Source organism: Urocitellus parryii, chromosome 3, assembly GCF_045843805.1.
Source record: "Urocitellus parryii isolate mUroPar1 chromosome 3, mUroPar1.hap1, whole genome shotgun sequence".
Lineage (NCBI taxonomy): Eukaryota > Metazoa > Chordata > Mammalia > Rodentia > Sciuridae > Urocitellus > Urocitellus parryii.
This window is the reverse complement of record NC_135533.1, coordinates 42,703,246-42,721,457: the sequence shown is the minus strand read 5'-3', so window position 1 is coordinate 42,721,457 and position 18,212 is coordinate 42,703,246. Positions and strand designations below refer to the sequence as shown.

The 18,212-nt window shown below is 33.2% G+C and overlaps 1 protein-coding gene across 1 annotated transcript in view; it reads right to left on the bottom strand.

The window, feature by feature from the left end:
- The window catches only part of Cftr (CF transmembrane conductance regulator), a 155,923-nt gene that overhangs the window by 58,478 nt on the left and 79,233 nt on the right, over positions 1-18,212 (bottom strand). The window contains exons 12-16 of the mRNA XM_077796424.1: positions 15,613-15,707; positions 11,815-11,901; positions 8,252-8,972; positions 6,011-6,139; positions 154-191 (exon numbers count right to left, since the gene is read on the bottom strand). Coding sequence (XP_077652550.1) covers positions 154-191; positions 6,011-6,139; positions 8,252-8,972; positions 11,815-11,901; positions 15,613-15,707 — 1,070 coding nt within the window. The remainder of the gene's footprint in view (positions 1-153; positions 192-6,010; positions 6,140-8,251; positions 8,973-11,814; positions 11,902-15,612; positions 15,708-18,212) is intronic.

The window sequence follows — 18,212 nt, the reverse complement described above, 5'->3', positions numbered from 1 at the left end:
TTCCCCTCAGAAAGTAAAGGATGACTGGGACTTGTATTTTCAGTTAGAAAATACAGTGGGGAAATGAAACACAGGGGATATTGTAATATTTCATAATACCCAAGTAGTTGATGCAGATAAAATTTAATTCACAATAAGACATAAAATACTCACTTTTTCAGTAGCCACAACACAACCAAAGAAGCAGCCACCTGGAATGGAACAATACACAGTTAATTTTTTTTTTCTAACATCATTACTTATTCTTTCCATGTATGCCTCTATCTTCAATATGACTAGCAGCATGCATACAAACATTTTCATTATTGTTTGCTTTCCTGGGTCCAGCAGCTGCAATAAGGGTTCTAAGCATCATTATTTGTGGTAAGAACACATTAAGTTTATGGAACTCAGTTTTCACTGAGGTAAATAAAGCCAATTGTTTCCTTCCTTCAACAAGTACTACTCATTGAACCTCACAAAAGAAGTAAGATTATAGCTAAATGTTTTAAATAATACACTTTATTTTTTATAGATGAATCTCAGCCTACCAGCAGATCATTTATCTCTTTGATTGCCATAAATAATTTCATTTGGTGTGTAATGATTATGGATGCTTAATCCTTGTGAGAACAATTAATTATTGGAAAATATGAGATTAATATTTATGAAAATAAAAAGTTTGACAGTGTATAACTGCATAGTTTATGAATTAAGATAAGTTACATTCAGGTTAAAACACATTATCACTATGAGAATTTCTTAGGAATTAGGATTTTCTCAAGGTAAAGACATTCAGCTGAGGAATAAATGTTCTATACTATACCCCCCCAAAAAAATTTTTTTTAAACAACTTTGATTTTTATAGTCTTTTGATATTTAAATTATCTGTGCTCTGTTCTATTTCAATTTGACATTCCATTCTCATAAACCTTGTGGAGAAATCTAATCTCATTCTGATATCATCACAATTGTCATGTTAGAAATGACTGAAATGTCAGAAATCATACAATTAGCTAAATATTAACTTTATCAGAGAATGAAATAGAAAAAGCAATCAATTTTGAGTAAGGTGGTTTTGGAAAGGTGCACAGAATAAAAATAAAGTGGGGAGAAATAAATTTACTTGGAATAAGGGTCTAGCATTTCATTCTTGAATTTACCTTAAGGCCACTATGTTAAAAAAAAAAAAAAACCTCAAGGGAAACATTTATCATCAATTAAGAAATTACACTTTCAAGTATTATACTTTAAAAAGGTGTATGCATTTTAGTTAAATTTACATATCAGAGGCACATAGAATGATGAAAAGCCTAACGGTGTTGTTCGCACTTTCCTACTTTTCTTCATTGTACAAATAGCTTCCGTGCACTCTCTCAAAAAAAGAAAAACTATCTTGCTTTTTTGAGATTCATAAAAATTTTAAATGACAAGAAACCCAGGATAGTCTAGACTTTCCAAAAGTCTTTGTTCCCACACAAATGTGTTCCTATTTCTTCCAACTAATCAAATTACTCAAGATCTAAGGTAAGTGTACATGCTTTGAGTCACTCTTTTATTATTATAGTCCCCCTTTGTTCCAATTAAAGGAGTGTCAATAATGCTGGCATTGCCAACGTCTCTGAATGTGAACACATCTCAGTAAAAATATAATATTTACTAATGGAACAATGCCCAAAGCAGTTTTCTAAAGAACTAGCCCAGTCATCGTAATATAAAGCTATCTCCTGACTCTATCCACATGGAATTACAAACTCAAACTGCTTTTATTGACTACAGCCAAAACATTTTCAAGAACTCCACACAGTGGTTTTAGTAAAATTATTTGAGGCACATAGAAATAGTTGAGTCCATTCTATCACTTCATTTCCAAAATGCTTAGAGTTTATAAAGTTAACACAATTTCTGATAGAGTGATAGTCCCAGATTATTAGCAAAAAGGTTTTCCATTTTTCAGGGTTTTAAACATCATTTCATACCAAATAGAATGCAGTATACTTTAATACATATTTTTCAATATTTTACTGGCCAAATCATTCCTTAAAATATAGATTCATGATCAGAAAAGTGCTCTAAGAGAATTGCCATCAGTTAGCATAGGAAGTAATACCATGGGATTTCTCTACATCCTCATATTCCTAACAATGTAAATCCACTCAGAGATTCCTTATTAACAGAGAGAAAGGAAGTCACTTAATTAAAAAAAACATAAAGCAGTTCTCTGACACTTTGCTAAAAACCATCGAATAGAAGATCTGAAAAGGACCTTCAGAAGCTTCAATCAACTACACCCTCTGATAGTTGCAGAGGAAAGGAAAACATCTCCTAGTCTATTCTTGGCATTCTTCTCTATCAAATCAGTGATGTACAGCCAACCATGTCCACTAGAAAGACAAGTGCAGTAGAAATTTTAAAGCCTGTTTGTTTGGTGTAAATATCTAAGAACTTAACAGAAGATATTATTCTGTAGAGGAGAAAATGTTACAAAAATAGAAAGGGAGACTGATTCCTTCTTCAAAATGACACACTCATGTTAAAAGTTAGCAAACTGAATAAACCAAACAAATACATTCAGTTTAGCAATCCTGAAAAAAAGAATTTTTAAATGTAAAAATAGGGGGAAGGTTAAGTATATCATATTGCAAAAGAGAAGCATATTGAACCTATTCTGTAAAAACATAAATCTAAATTAAAATATTACCCTTATTAAAATTTTAAAAAGTAAGTCACTTCCATGGAGAAAAAAATATATATCTTAACATTTCTTTTAAGTTTTTCAATCATAAATATGGTGCCCTGAAGAGAGTTTAAAAGAACTACACTATCATGCTGAATTAGCATCTGTACCATGATATGGAGTATCAGTGAGATGTTCCAATGGTAATAAGAAATGGACACACTAGAATTAAGAAAGAAGCTTAGGCTAAAAAAAAATTATGTAAATTTTGATTCAAAGAAAGCAACAAAATTGTGAACAATATTGAATGATCTGTTTAGATGTATAATTGTGCACATAATTTAAAAATCAGGATTTTTCTCTATTACCATGTTTTCATTATTCAAAATTTTAGAGCTAGATAACTGGCAGTGCCTATAGGATATTGGCCAAAAAGCCACAAGATTTATTTTTTTTATTTCTTGTCCAGAAAAGAACACTATTAATCATTTTTCCCATTAAGAAGGCAATTTTTATAATAATTGTGAAAGGTTAACTAATATGGGTAATTATATAGCATTTATATCTTCTTTCATAATTTAGTTTCTTGCCCTAAACTTCTCTTTTGTTTTTCTGGTCCTGGAGGGAATTAAACCCAGGAGTGCTTTACTAATGAGCTACATCCCCAGTCCTTTTTATTTTTTACTTCGAGATAGGGTCTTTCTAAATTGCTGACACTGACTTTGAACTTGTGATCCTCCTGCCTCAGCCTCCGAAGTAGTGGGGATTACAGGCATGCATCACCATACTTGGCATTGTCTTCTCAAGTGAGTTAATACTGTATACATGTGTGGCAATTAGTTAATTACACATCATTCTGTAAGTAGTTAATTACATATCATTTTGAAAGGTACCTAACTAAGTTCAATATTATGGAGCTGCATGAGACTCACATCTTAAAAATTAACAGAAATTACCACCACAATCAGGCACTTTTTTCTTGCATAAGTCTAAGACAATCAAGTAATGTGATATTTCAATATGGAGAGATCAAATCATTAATAAGGACTGGTCGAGATTAAAATAGGGCACAGGCTGGGTTCCATTCACATTAATGTTAGTCATTTGGCAGGACTGAAATTAATGAGGTGCATTTGAAGTACATTTCAATACAGTATTTATTACTCATATGTGGGCATCAAATTACCCAACCTTTTATTTTTGTTAAAGAGTAAAAGGAATTATTGGAATTATATCATTATTATGGACTTGTTCACCTCAAACTATCTTGAGATTTATAATGATATTAATGGATAACAGCAATTAGCATTTCTCCCTCTGTCCCAAGCCCTACATTAAGTATTTAATAATCACAACGTCTCCCACGAAATGGCCCACTTATCTGGTATTATTTCAATATCCATTATACAGATGAGTAACTAGAGTCTCAGAGAGCTTAACTAACTTTTTCAGTTTCATAGTATTAATAAGACAAATTTAGGAGTCACACCCAGTCGTTTTGATTCCAGGGTTGGCACTATACTACATGTTAATTTAAGTCTCCATTTGGTTAGTTAATTTAAAACAGCATGGCAAAAAAAAGGGATAGTACCAAAACTCAAAAGTCAATTGGAAACCAGTGGTTTTCTGTTGAAGCAGTATGTACATTTTTTTTTTTGGTGTATACCTTTAGATATTTAGCACTATTTTACAAGATCATGGAAGGTAATGATACTTTATGTAGCCTTCTTAATTGAGGATGGAAGCAGACAAAAAATAGGGGAAAAATGAACAATTATAAGTTTGTGTTTCAGTTATTTACACATTTCTATTGTGGTTCTTCACCAAGGCCAATTCTTCCTTGAAGGCAGAATGGGGCAACAGGTTAGATCTACACTAAGACATATCCATGTTCTCCGGAATAAATGTTGGGGGTAATCATTCACAAGAATAATCCAATCCATAAACCTGTTTTGTCATGTCTACATGCTGTTCCTTTGTTGGTTCTTATTTAATCAACTACTCACATTTTGGGGGAGCAGGTACTGGGTATTGAACTCAGGGTCACTCAACCACTGAGCCACATCCCCAGTCCTATTTTGTATTTTATTTAGAGACAGGGTCTCACTGAGTTGCTTAATGCCTTGCTGTTGCTGAGGCTTTGAACTTTCAATCCTCCTGCCTCAGCCTCCCAAGCCACTAGAATTACAGGCATGCACCACCAGACCCAGCTAACTACTCATATTTTAAAGTGGGAAAATTTTACAAGAAAAAAATATCTGGATCTCTATCTTCACAAATGATATTTGTTAAATGAACACATGGTAAGCCCTTGGTGCTGAGTTATGTTTGTCCTCTTCAGACAACCAGAGGGCAAATTCTCTCTACTCAGCTTCTCTGTCACTTCCCCCACTGATGTCTCCTGCTAGGACCCTTTGGTATTTCCATGGGTGTCCAAATCTTAAAAAAAAAAAAAAAAAAAAAAAAAAGCCTCATCCTCCCCCAGGTTCAGGAAGTGCTTGTGCTGTGGCCTGCCATGCTATTTGTACCTCCATCTGACTTTTAACTTGGTGATATGAAGCCCAACAGAAGCCTGGCAAAGAAACTACAATGAGGGCCTTAAAGACAACACAATTTCTACAAGGAAGTGTGTGATTTGAGTCTCTGAAAAGGTTGTTTAAAATTATTCCTAAGTCATTAGTATATATTTACCTTTTGTGTGTGTGTGTGTGTGTGTGTGTGTGTGTGTGTGGGGTGTGGTGTGTGAAGACAGTTAATAAATTTAGAATTTAGTGAAGAATTATTTTTAGTACTTAATTTCAAATTATATAGGCCATCTACTCTGATCCTTTGAATTATTCTATTAAAAATTCTTCATATCTAAAGATATAATGCACAAAATGAAATTTATAGGTAAAATTATACTATTTTGGGGGTCCATGCTAAATGAAACCTTAGTTATTCTTTCCCCCTCTATCCACACACACACATACACACACACATAAACACAAAACTGCTGGGTAACTATTTGAAAGGATGGATATGTTAATTTGCTACATGATAGTAATCTTGTTATAATCTATATGAATCCCGTAATAGTATGTTGTATATCTTAAATATACACAATAAAATGTATTTTAAAAATACTCTGCAATTTCAGTATGTATATTTTGGGCACATTTTATTTGCTATGAATGAAATAATAAAATACCAACAGTGATTATAATTATGGATTTTCAAAATCGAACAATAACACTATATATCATAATTACATATATTATATAAATGTGTAGACATGCATTTATATGTGTGTGTGCACATGAATATATGTACCTCTTGAAACTATTCTTAATTTAAATCACAGAATATCCTTACCTCAGCCAGAAAAACAACTAAGCACCAAATTAGCACAAAAATCAAGCTCTTGTGGATAGTGATGTATCGAAGATATGTGTTCCACGTGGTCACAGCAGGTATGCTCTCTACATCATCAAAAAAGCATTCCTGAAAAAGAGCCATGATTATTACAATGAAACAACATCATTTCATACCATCACTGCAGTTTTATTTTGAATGTGTGGAAATAAAGGAACATTACTTGAAGCTAAGTGAATTAATGCCACATGTGATATCATACCATAGCCAATATGAAGTCCATGGAGCAACAAAGCTTTTTGGAAACTGTGAAACACTGTACTTTTTAAAAATTCTACAGGTATTTGGTATATAACTGTATTATTTTTTTTGTAGGATGATTTTAGTAGTTAAATGCTCAACAGTGTCATACCTTTTTAAAAAATGAATGGTATCATCAATATGAAGCTTCACAGATCTCTCCTTTATTTAAGTTGTTTCTTCCAGTATTCATGGACAGACAAGTCATTTGGCATTTTCCTAGATACAAAGGTCTCCCAATAGACTGAAAATCAGCTTGGGTTTGTACATTTTTCAGTAGCAAAGAGTTATACCTCTTTATGGATATAATTTAAATTATGTAATTCTACTTCTGTTTATATTCCCCCAGAAATTTTTAAAAACTTTTGACAGATAAATTTTAAAAATTGAAAAAAATGGGATTCCAGATAGTCCTAGAGAAATCACAGGGTTTTTTTTCTCATGAAGTCCACATAATTTGTAAATGAAACATTAGATCACAAAGATAGGTCCGATAAAATTGTAATAGAGCGTACTGGCTTGAAGCACAGATTTTTAAAGTCAGATAGGCCTGTATTTGAATTCAAGCTCCACTTCTAACATCTGCATTGAGGCTAGATGCTGAAGTTGTCTGAAATTCCATTTCCTCATCAATAAATGAGGACAATGATTTATACTTTCTAACATAGTAGTGGGGACTGAGTCTACACTGCTTGGTACTAGAAGTAATCAATAAATAGCAACTATTGTTAGTCAAATAAATCATTCTTTCAAATTAACTTTGAGGACTCAGGTTTGAGAAATCTACTTAGATAGCTATTAAACCATGTGTATGACTTATCCATTAGAAAACACGTTTAAAATTATAGAAATACTAAAAGCATATATTTTAGGGATCATCTATTCCTTCATTTCACAATGAAGGAAACTCTGGCCTGGAGATGTTAAATGACTTGTGACTCACCAGTTCATTCTGTTATTAAATGATCTATGCTATTAAACATGTTAATTCATTCAAGTCTACCAGTAGTTAACTTCATCCAAGGTACATAAGTTTTCTGGTAAACAACAAGAAAAATCCTCCTCTTTTATATTGCTTTCTGTTTTAAGATTGAAAGCATTTTATTCTTTGCAATATAACAGACTTTCTGTCTGAAGATTGGCACTAGTATACCTATACTATTTTATATACTTTATTTCACATATCTTCTTTAAAAGATCAAAAAGTCAGCTGAGCATACTGGTGCATGCCTCTAATCCCTGTGGCTCAGGAGGTTGAGGCAGGAGGATCACAAGTTCAAAGCCAGCTTCAGCAACTTAGCAAGGCCCTAAGCAGCTTAGTGAGACACACTGTCTTAAAATATAAATATGGCTGGTGATGTGGATCAGAGATTGAGCATCCCTTGGTTCAATCCATGGTAAAAATAAATTCATTAATAATAATAATAATAATAATAGTAATAATTTTAAAAAGAGAAAAAAAGCCCATACTGTTAAGAATGACATCTAAGTCAGAATGTGAGTTGGTTCTGTTGAAAGACCAGATGTTTATACTCCTTATATAGGTTATGTTCATTCAGACATAGTTCTTGGTTTACACATAATTGAAGCTATTTGTTTATATATTTATTTATACTCCACTTCATCCCACAGAGGTTTCAAGCGGTAATAAAGCAGATTCTTTTTAATGTATAATAATGAATAACACTGCCTAGTAAAGAATCTAATGCTAAATCCTTGCTTTGGCTTATAAAATATTTTTTGGGATGATGGATATATATCCACTGCAATTGGAAATATTAATTGTTTTATATTTTGAAATTGCTTACATATGGACTTTGGACTTCCTAAGTCTTAAGATAAAATCCCATCTTAACTTGATAATTTGAGTAAATTTTGCTATGTAATACATATCATATTGTACCTGATTATATTGGAGGGGCACTAATGATTTATGCATACCTTTAAATCTTCTTCATTAATTTCTTCACTGATTTCTAAGCCACTCTCTTGAGACAAACGTCTTGAATAAATATCCATTTCAGTGAAGTTTGTCTGAGGGGCCAATGACATTTTTCGTGCAGTTGTTGTCCTCCGGTGGATGCTTGGCCCCTGGTTCACGGAGTGTGTCATCAGGTTTAGAACAGACTGTCTCCTTCGGCCCTGAAATGTGGGGCCAGTGTTGATCACATTGCAGCGAGGCAGGATGGCCTCCCCCTGCTCAGAATCTGGAATTAGGGACAGCCTTCTCTCTAAGGGCTCATCAGATTCATCTTCCATGCCATTTCCTTGTAATGGGGTCTTTTGTACAATTGAGAATTTTCTCATTGAGTTGATTGGATTGAGAATAGAGTTCTTCCTTTTTTCCCCAAACTCTCCAGTCTGTTTAAAAGATTGTTTTTTTGTTTCATTCCAAGAGACAGAAGCATCTCCTTCTAATGAGAAACGGCGCAATGTCTCTGTTAGGATTGAATTTCTTCTTTCCACACTAAACTGGTCAAAAGAATCATATCCCATGAGCTTTGAACTAAAGTCTGGCCGTAGATTTTGTAGTTCAGAAAATGTCCCATAAAAATAGCTGCTACCTTCATGCAAAATTAATATTTTGTCAGCCTTCTTTAAATGTTCCATTTTAGAAGTGACCAAAATCCTAGTTTTGTTAGCCATCAATTTACACACACAGCTTAAAGAACATAAAAAGATAAAAATATCAATTTCATAAATAGTTTTATTATAATAACATGAATTTCATCTTAGCATTTTATTAATGTTTCATTATATAAAATCTCTACCATACCATTTTATTATTATATGAAAAATGATTCTAAAAGTAAACATAGTAATTAATTTGGTGCCTATTGAATTATTACAGCATGAAATAGCATGCCATATTGTAAAGTTGAATGTTAACAGCTCTAGAATAAAATTAAATTGCTGATATTTACTAGACATCTGAATTTGAGTAAATCACTTACCCTCTGAGTCTTTATTTCTCTTGAAAATAGGAATTTTTTAGATAACCTTCGGTGTCTCTAGCAGTCTTTATTTCTAAATATCTTATAAAGTGCCAAAGATTTCTTGTTGTTTAAATTTTCTATTAATTGAATTCCTCTTATATTTTAAATTGACCATATTAATACTAATATGATGGTTAAAACAAGTGAAAATTAGATTATAATAAATTTGACCCTCTTCTAATAAAAATTTCTCGCAATCTAGAAATTAATCCTGACTGCAGTCTTCCAGGGGAATCTCAGTTACTTTTAACTACTAAAACCTTATATATCATACAGAAAGAGGCATCATTATACTCTCTTTTTTTTTATTTATTTATTTATTTTTTTATTGGTCGTTCATAACATTACATAGTTCTTAATACATCATATTACACGGTTTGATTCAAGTGGATTATGAACTCCCGCTTTTACCCCGTATACAAATTGCTGTATCACATCAGTTACCCTTCCATTGATTGACATATTGCCTTTCTAGTGTCTGATGTATTCTGCTGTCTGTCCTATTGTCTACTATCCCTCCTCCCCTCCCCTCCTCATTATACTCTCATGTATGAAGACAACACAAATGTCGCAAAGTTTATAATAATTAAGAGATTACTTATCATAGTCACAAGATTATCAAAATAGTATTTTGGGTGTTAATTTAACTAAATTTTGCTCTTCCTGCCATGTTGGAGTCTGGAGAGGCCTGCCGGGAACAGGACTTCTAAAAGGCAGACATCCTTGGAAGGATATGGTGTAAGGGCTTTTTGCTGGCTCTAAGCGGGGTCTCCAGAACAAACCAGAACATCCTGTTCATTTTAAAGTCAAAGGGGTGTTTATGCCTGAAATGAAACTGATTTCAACTGTGTATAAAGCAAAGAAGAGCACAGTGACTCGTGGCAGCAAACTGAACAAAACCAGAGGAATCTGGGGAAAGGTAACTCATGCTCATGGAAACAATGGCATCAATCATGTTAAATTCCAAAGCAACCAGACTTCTGGGTAAGGCCCTTGGATACTAAATCCTTATGATGCTGTACGCTTTAAGGGTTTGAATGCAAGAAAAGTAAAATTAATCAACTTATTAATTAAGTGGGATTTATGTTCTTATAATTTTGTTGAATAACAGTAAAAATTTTTTGTCCTAAATTGAGTTGCTTTATGCTTAAAAATGGTGGAGGTTATCTAACATTTTTAAGAGTATAGAAGTCAGAGCACTGTACATAATGGCCATTGAGGACAATTATGGAGATTTAGAAGATAACTGGGATTTTAATGTGAGATCTAAATACAAGACCATATTGTAAGGAGTGGGTTGAATAAGTTTTAGGGAAAGTAGAAAGGTATTGCCTTCCTTTTAGGTTAAGAATAAATGTGAGAAACTTAAAACAAACTCAAAGTGCTTTATAATAGCATACACTTTTCCATACAGATTGTATTGGAAGTGAAAATGGGAACTGGGAATAGTTTGAATGGACAGCATATTGATTATACTTTGCAATTTATTTAGAGAAGCTGAAATGAAACCGCCTTGGGATTTGTGAATGGACTGACTATTCTAGTATATATCACTTCACTGAGAGTAATGTAAGTTGAAAGTGTCTAACAGAAAAATGCCACATGATTCCTCCTCAGAAAACCTAATGCCTGGACAGGTAGCTTTCCTTGGCTTCATATTTTAATATAATAAAGCATAGGGTTGAAGTAGCAAAATTTAAATGGAACTAAGCAGGTATCCAGAATATTTCAAAGGTTCAGTTTGTACTAAAATAAACATTTGAACACAAGCAATAAATAAATAAATTTAACTAAATTCTAGAAAAGATGCTTCTAAAAATAATGCAGACTTTTACACAAATACACACACACACACAAACACACACCTTGCTTTATTGCTTAAAATCTTTGTTTCTAAGAGACTATAATGACTATTCGCCCAATAAATTACTTTATAGTACATGAACTCATTTTGAAGCTTTGAAATCAAGTCATATAACTAACTGTTATTCTTAGGAACTTCAAGGAAATGTAAGTTCTAATCTCTGCATGACTGAGGAGGAGATTTTTTAAGGAAGCACTGAGGTAGATGCAAAGACTACGCATTCATCATTCAACTATTCCACGTGTTTAGTTCCTTGAAGAGTTCACTATTTTACTATTTACTGAGAAAACAGAAAAAAAATCACTAAGATACAAAAGTGAAAATAAATTTTTTAAGTATAATAACAAGTTAAAACAATAGAAGATACATTGCAGGCAAAAATATTGTAAAATCTACATAGACAGCAACTGTTGTAACGGTATAGCAAAGGAATAAATTGGTTTAGCATGTGATAATTAGAAAGGTTTTAAGGGAATTAATTGTCAATCTAGGCCACGAGTAAGCTCCATGTTACATTCTGCCATCCTGAGCTGCAACAATGGTGGGTGTATTTCTCAAAAAGTAATATGCCATCTAACATGGTATAGTCATTTTTTCTTGTCTTTTAGCATGAGAATTATAAGTAAGTTATTCAAAGAACATACCTTTCAAATATTTCCTTTTCAGTTAAAACATCTAGGTATCCAAAAGGAGAGTCTAATAGGTACAAATCAGCATCTTTGTATACTGCTCTAAAAAGAAAATGAAATTTAAATTAATTTTCTCAATAGTTTCTATGTCACTATGTATAGATGGTTAAAAAAAACAGTCAACTATTATGTTACAGTATGGTCATCACTTCTATTCACTGAAATAAAGCTGTTTACAACATAAGGCAGATGTAGCATTGTTAGAGAATTTTTTTATTTATGTGTCTTTAATAGTGTAGGTTATTTTAAATGAGGAATAATAAGTCACAAATGATTTTGTGGCTTTATTATAGTACTTCAAACAATGATGAAATATTTTTGCTAACTGCAAGTGATAAAATCATGCTAAGTGAAATAAGCCAATCCCCCCAAACCAAAGGAGAATGTTCTCTTTGATGTGTAGATGCTAACACACAATAAGGTGGGGGGATTTAAATTTACTGGATTAGACTAAGGGGAATGAAGGTAAGGGAGGGAGGATGGAAATAGAAAAGACAGTAGAATGAATCAAACTTAAATTTCCTAGGTTCATATATGAACACACGACCAGTGAAACTCCACATTATGTCCAACTTCAAGAATGGAATCCTAATTAGAATAAGTCATACACTATGTGTGTATAATATGTCAAAATACACTCTACTATTGTGTATACAAAAAAAAAAGAACAAAAAAGTTATAAACTAAATAACACCATATGGTACAATTTAAAATATTGTCTTAAAAAACTTTTTAACAATATTATGTATTTAAAGCCAGGGATCATGCTATGTGCAGGAATACAATTTTAAAATTATAGTCACTTCCCTAGAAGAGCTTGCATCTTGGTGGGGAAATAAATAAGAAGGTAACGATTTTAAACTGTAAAATGTCAGAGACAGCAAATAAATTACAGTAGTGTTGTGAATTTAAAAAAAAAAGAAATATTTTTCAAAGTGTTCACTGCTATCACCAAGTTGATACCAGTGCTGTCATGACTATATAATTGATACAGCTTTTTGCACCTTTAGTCTTCATCTCTGAACCACATCTATAAAAGTTCCAAGTAAGGAAAGAAATATTCACAATACAATTTTTTGTCCATATTCATTTACTTTTTAAGTTAAAAGTAAAATTTTTAAGCAAGTAAAATCTCCATCAAGTTGATTTATAACAGTATTAAGATGTAGTTCCTATGTTAACAAACATGAGATGATTTCATCATAACATTTAAATTTTCAGGTATGATTATAAGTAATTATATCTCTCACCTAACTGTGTGGGATTCTGAGCATATATATGTAATTATAGAAACTTTTATAATAAAGAAAATGGAATCCAGTCAGCAAATAATGAGAGAAATAATGGAAGAATTCAGAAATAGCAAAACCTCAAAGCAAAATCTAAAATAGATTTTATATTGTAAACTATATGTTATGGTTTAGAAACCAGGTGTCCCCTCAAAGGCTTCTGTGTTAATGAAGGAATATTCTGTAGTGAAATGACAAGATTATGAGACCTGTAACTTAATCAATCCATTCTAGTTCGAATGAACTAACTGGGTGGTAATTGGAGGCTGGTGGGGCATGGTTGGAAGAGGTGAGTCACTGGAGATATGCCCTGGAAATATGAATCTTCCCTGTGGCCCTTTCCCTGTCTCCTCTCTCTTTGCTTCCTGGACATCATGAGGTGAGCAGTGCTCCTCCACCATGCCCTTTCTGCCATGATGTGCTGCTACCTCACCTTGGCTCATGGCAACGGAGTCGGCAGACTATGGAGTGAACCTCTGAAACTATGAGCCAAAACAAACTTTTCCTCCTCTAAGTTGTTCTTCTGAGGTACTTTTGGTCACAACAACAAAAAAAAAGTTAACACACTAAGTTTGAAGACAATGTGAAATAACTAAAGGACCCAATCAAAATGTACACTTACGGTACATTGCACATATTTATACATGAATCTTACTTCTGTCTTTATGATAGATGGTCTAAATTTGTTTTGTCCACTCTGAAACTTTGGAGCTTAAGTTAGAAATGGAGTGTTTAGAAATGGAGCTATTCAGCCGTGATTAGAATTAGATGCAGTTATCAAGGTTGAAATGTATCTAATTCTAATCATTTCTAAATAGAGGCTTAATGGGGGAGGGAAGAGACCAGATCATGCATTCATACACAGGTTCTCTATTTCTTACCATGTGAATTCCTGTGCTGCCTCAGATTCTGTCAACATCAGGTCATCACCAGACAGAGGTGGGCCCTTGACCAGAACATTGAGACAAACCTCTTTTCTTTATGACTTTCCAAACCCATGGCATTGTATTATTAGCAACATAGAATGAATTAAGACACTCTCCTTCATATCTATAACCACAGCTTCTCAAGAGATTATAAATAATATATTTATTGTCAAAAACTGGACAGCATATTTTACATACAGATCAGAATTACAAAAGACATTATTGTTAGTAGGATCTCAAACTGTGTGTGCCTTACAATAAGACCAAACACGCTGGTAAATACAAACTTTACATTGAATGTCTAGAAGCCATATTCCTAAGCCATATTCCTTACCTAACTCTTGGATGGAATGTTTAAGTTAAGTTGTTGATTTACACATAAATTAATCAACTTGCCATTATTCAGAATTCATTATCTTGTTTGTTATACTGTCCATATCTACTACTTCATAGTGCAAACCCAAGATAAAAAGCAGAATCAGGAAGACCTGGTTCAGATTGTGACTCCACCATTTCCCTGTGTGGCTGTTGGCAAGTTAATTATCTCATGATTTCTTCAATTATCTCATGATTTCTTCTGAAAAGCAAAGATAAAAATTCTTTCTTTGAAGGGTTGGAGATCACATACATGTAGGCACATGCGTGCGCGTGCGCGCACACACGCGCACACACACACACACACACACACACACACACACACACCAGGCAACTGCAAATGCTCAGTATTAGTTTCTTGTCTGTTTTTGGAAGTTGGAGAGAGTGAAGGAAGGGAGCCAACACATTAACAAAGCAATGAAATTGATTTCTTCTTAGTAACTTTGCAACACAGTAAGAATTTGTTCAAATAAAACTGGAGGAATATTTGACATCCCACATCACTAATAAATTTTTAAACTGAAAGTTATAATTTAACCACGTTTTCTTCTTGACGCAAATGAACTATATGTACTTCTCTGACAGCTTCTAGATTCTTACTCCAAGAATGTCTCTATCAAGGGAACTTCTACACCCACCATGTCAGATGTGTTTGTCTTATTTTACTTTAAAGAGTAGGCTTTAAGCCAATTGGCATAATTTGTCTTATTTTTATTGTGGAAATGATAAATTATGTTGAAAATTTTTGAAGACTTAGGTTTAGTTAAACCAAGAAGCATAAACAGAAGCTAAACTAGGTGGGTAAATTGTGGAAATAGGGGAAATGACAGAGTGTTTGATAGAACCAACAGAAATTTATATCCTCTCTTTCCGTGTTTTTTGTAGGATTCCAGAGCTTTCTATTTATAGTAAACTATACCATAAGACAAACAAGTATACACACTCTAAAATAAGGGAATTCATTTTGATAAAGTCATTATTTTCAACAAATGTGAACAACTGTATCATCTATATCTCTTAAAGGTGACTCAACCCATTAGCCATAGAAGCCCCCATTTTTTTTCAATTTCAGAAATACAATATAAAGCAATAGAAAAGTGTCTATAATATTTTACATCCAATATTACATCAAATAGTTTCTAGACCAACAATTAGATACTCACCTTGCCAAAGAAATCCGTGCACGTTGACCTCCGCTCAGTGTGATTCCACCTTCTCCAAGGACTATGTTGTCTTTCTCTGCGAACTTGGAGATGTCCTGTTAGCCAAAGCAAAAAATTAGAGAGGAAATTTGGTATGTTGAATTTGAAGTTGAAAAGTATATCACCTTTCAAATAAAATCAGATATCAGACTACTACTTCAGCCAAAGTTGAAATTCTGAATGCTGCATCTCAATTATTTCAAATGCAAGTCATTTAGTTGGTTAAAATAACATACCTAAAATTTTTTAATTTCTTAAAGTAATTTTCCTTTGATTTTTAAAATGTCATTCATGATCATTAAGTAAGAATTGAAAAATATTAAAAAATAAAATATATGTGTATTCCTGGACATATACATATGTGTACTGATCACCCATGGGCCCATTACACAATCTCAAGTGCAATTAACATGCTAAATAAGTACACTTCTCTCCATTCTAAACTTAATCTTTACAGAAAACTTCCAAAAAAAAATCAACCTTTACTAAGACAAACTAAAATAACACTATATGCACCCCGTGCAATAGTGTCTAAGCATCTTGGCTGCAATGGGTACAAGGCAATTTCTTTCCATAGTTTTTGTTCTTTTCTTTTTTTTAAAGGAGAGAGAGAGAGAGAGAGAGAGAGAGAGAGAGAGAGAGAGAGAATCTTTTTTGTAGATGGACACAATACAATGCCTTTATTTAATTTTATTTTTATGTGGTGCTGAGAACCAAACCCGGGTCCCGCGGTGCTAGGTAAGCACTCTACCACTGAGTCACAATCCCAGCCCCTCCATAGTTTTTTCACTTGCTCTCTTTTTTCCTCACCCATCCTCAGCAACTCATTCCTGTATCCTCTCCCCCTCCATTCTGCCTCTATTGTCACATTCCTTTCTCCCAGCTAATGAACTTTCCTGTGGCAGCAACCATTGTAGGCATTGTATCAGAAGGTCCTTAACTATAGACTTTATAAATCTAATTTAGAAGGTAAGCCATAATCCAGGAGAAAGCAATAACAAGCCTAAATATTTAACTAAGCATTTTAAGATGAATTCTAAAACAGTGCATAATTAATTAGCAAATTAATTGTACAAATAACAGAAGTATCTACACAATACATAGAAAAAATGCTTGAGGTTTTCTGAAAGCGATGAGGTTTCACCTTGGCTGTAAAGAATGAGAAGTGTTAGATAAGGTGGAATCTCTCTTTAGTCCAAAAAAACCAACCTCTCTCTCTCTCTCTCTCTCTCTCTCTCTCTCTCACTCTTTCTTTCTCTTTCCAACCCTTTTGTTTCACCTCCTTCTCTTTACCCTCTCCTTAAAGTTCTTTTCCATCACTGTCTTTTTTTTTCTTTTGCATTGCAGAAATAATTCATCAGTGATATCTGTATTTGAAGCATTAGCAAGATTACTTTTATTATTCATCTATTTCTTTTGTATGGCATATGAAATTAAGTAGAACCTCACACACAAAACTCCAAACACAAAGCAGATAAATTAATTAATGGTCACTTGTGTTAAGAACTATGTGGCAGCTCCTGCAGGATAGAACTATGCTAGTAGTCACTGCTTCAAAGGAACTGTTGCTATCAACATTTCTGACTTCAGGTGACTAAAAGCTTGGGATCAAAAATACTGGAAAGTTTGAGAAGATGCAGCAGGATTTGGTGGAATCTGACACATAGGTGCTGGGGAAATGATTATAACAGAGAGAACATCAAGACCCATACAGCCCTGCATATGAAGAGGACCTTCAGAGATAATTAGATATGTAAAAGCAAGTACTCTTGTTGCTTTCTATCTGGACTAGTGGTCAATTATTTCAAATGCAAGTCATTTAGTTGGTCATTTAGTTTGATCAGCTCATAAATTGGGCCACATACCTATAGTTCCATCCAAATAAAAAGAATTGCAGCCAAATTTCACACTTGTGACTGAAATCTTTAGCTCTACTACAGGAGCACTTCCATGAACATGTAGTTCTTTTAAGCATTTGAATTTTTTTTCTTTAAGTTTTATTGAAAGTAGCAAGCCAGCTTACATGTTTATTTCTTCACCCCCTGCCCTCATGTTTTCTTCCCCCAAATCCGTTTCATTTAAAATTTTTAAAAAAATCTCTTTAAATCTTTTAGAGGGGGGAGAGAGGGAGGGAGGAATGAAGGGGGAAAAGAGGGAGGGAAAAAGGAAGAAATCATTCGCATATGATTAGGTTAAGAGCAATCTTTTATAAAAGAGGTAAGTTTTCTAATACATTTTAAAAGCCTTGCTATTTTTATTATGAGGTTTTGTTCAGAAATTGCTGAAATTACATTTTCTTTATTTTCAAATATAAGTTCAACATAGTACAAGTTAAATCAGTTTAAAATTTTAAAAAATTAAGCTCAAAGTATCATTACTTATCCTGAGAGTATGATTATGACACAGTGAAATTTAGAGACTGGGTTATGGATTCAGAGATGAAAATTCACAGCATGATACAAGCATTTAATAAAGATTTATAGAATAAAAGATGATGAAAGGAAGAGAGATGGGGAAGGGAGGTGACTCAGTCATTAAGTCATAAATAAAGAAATGTATCT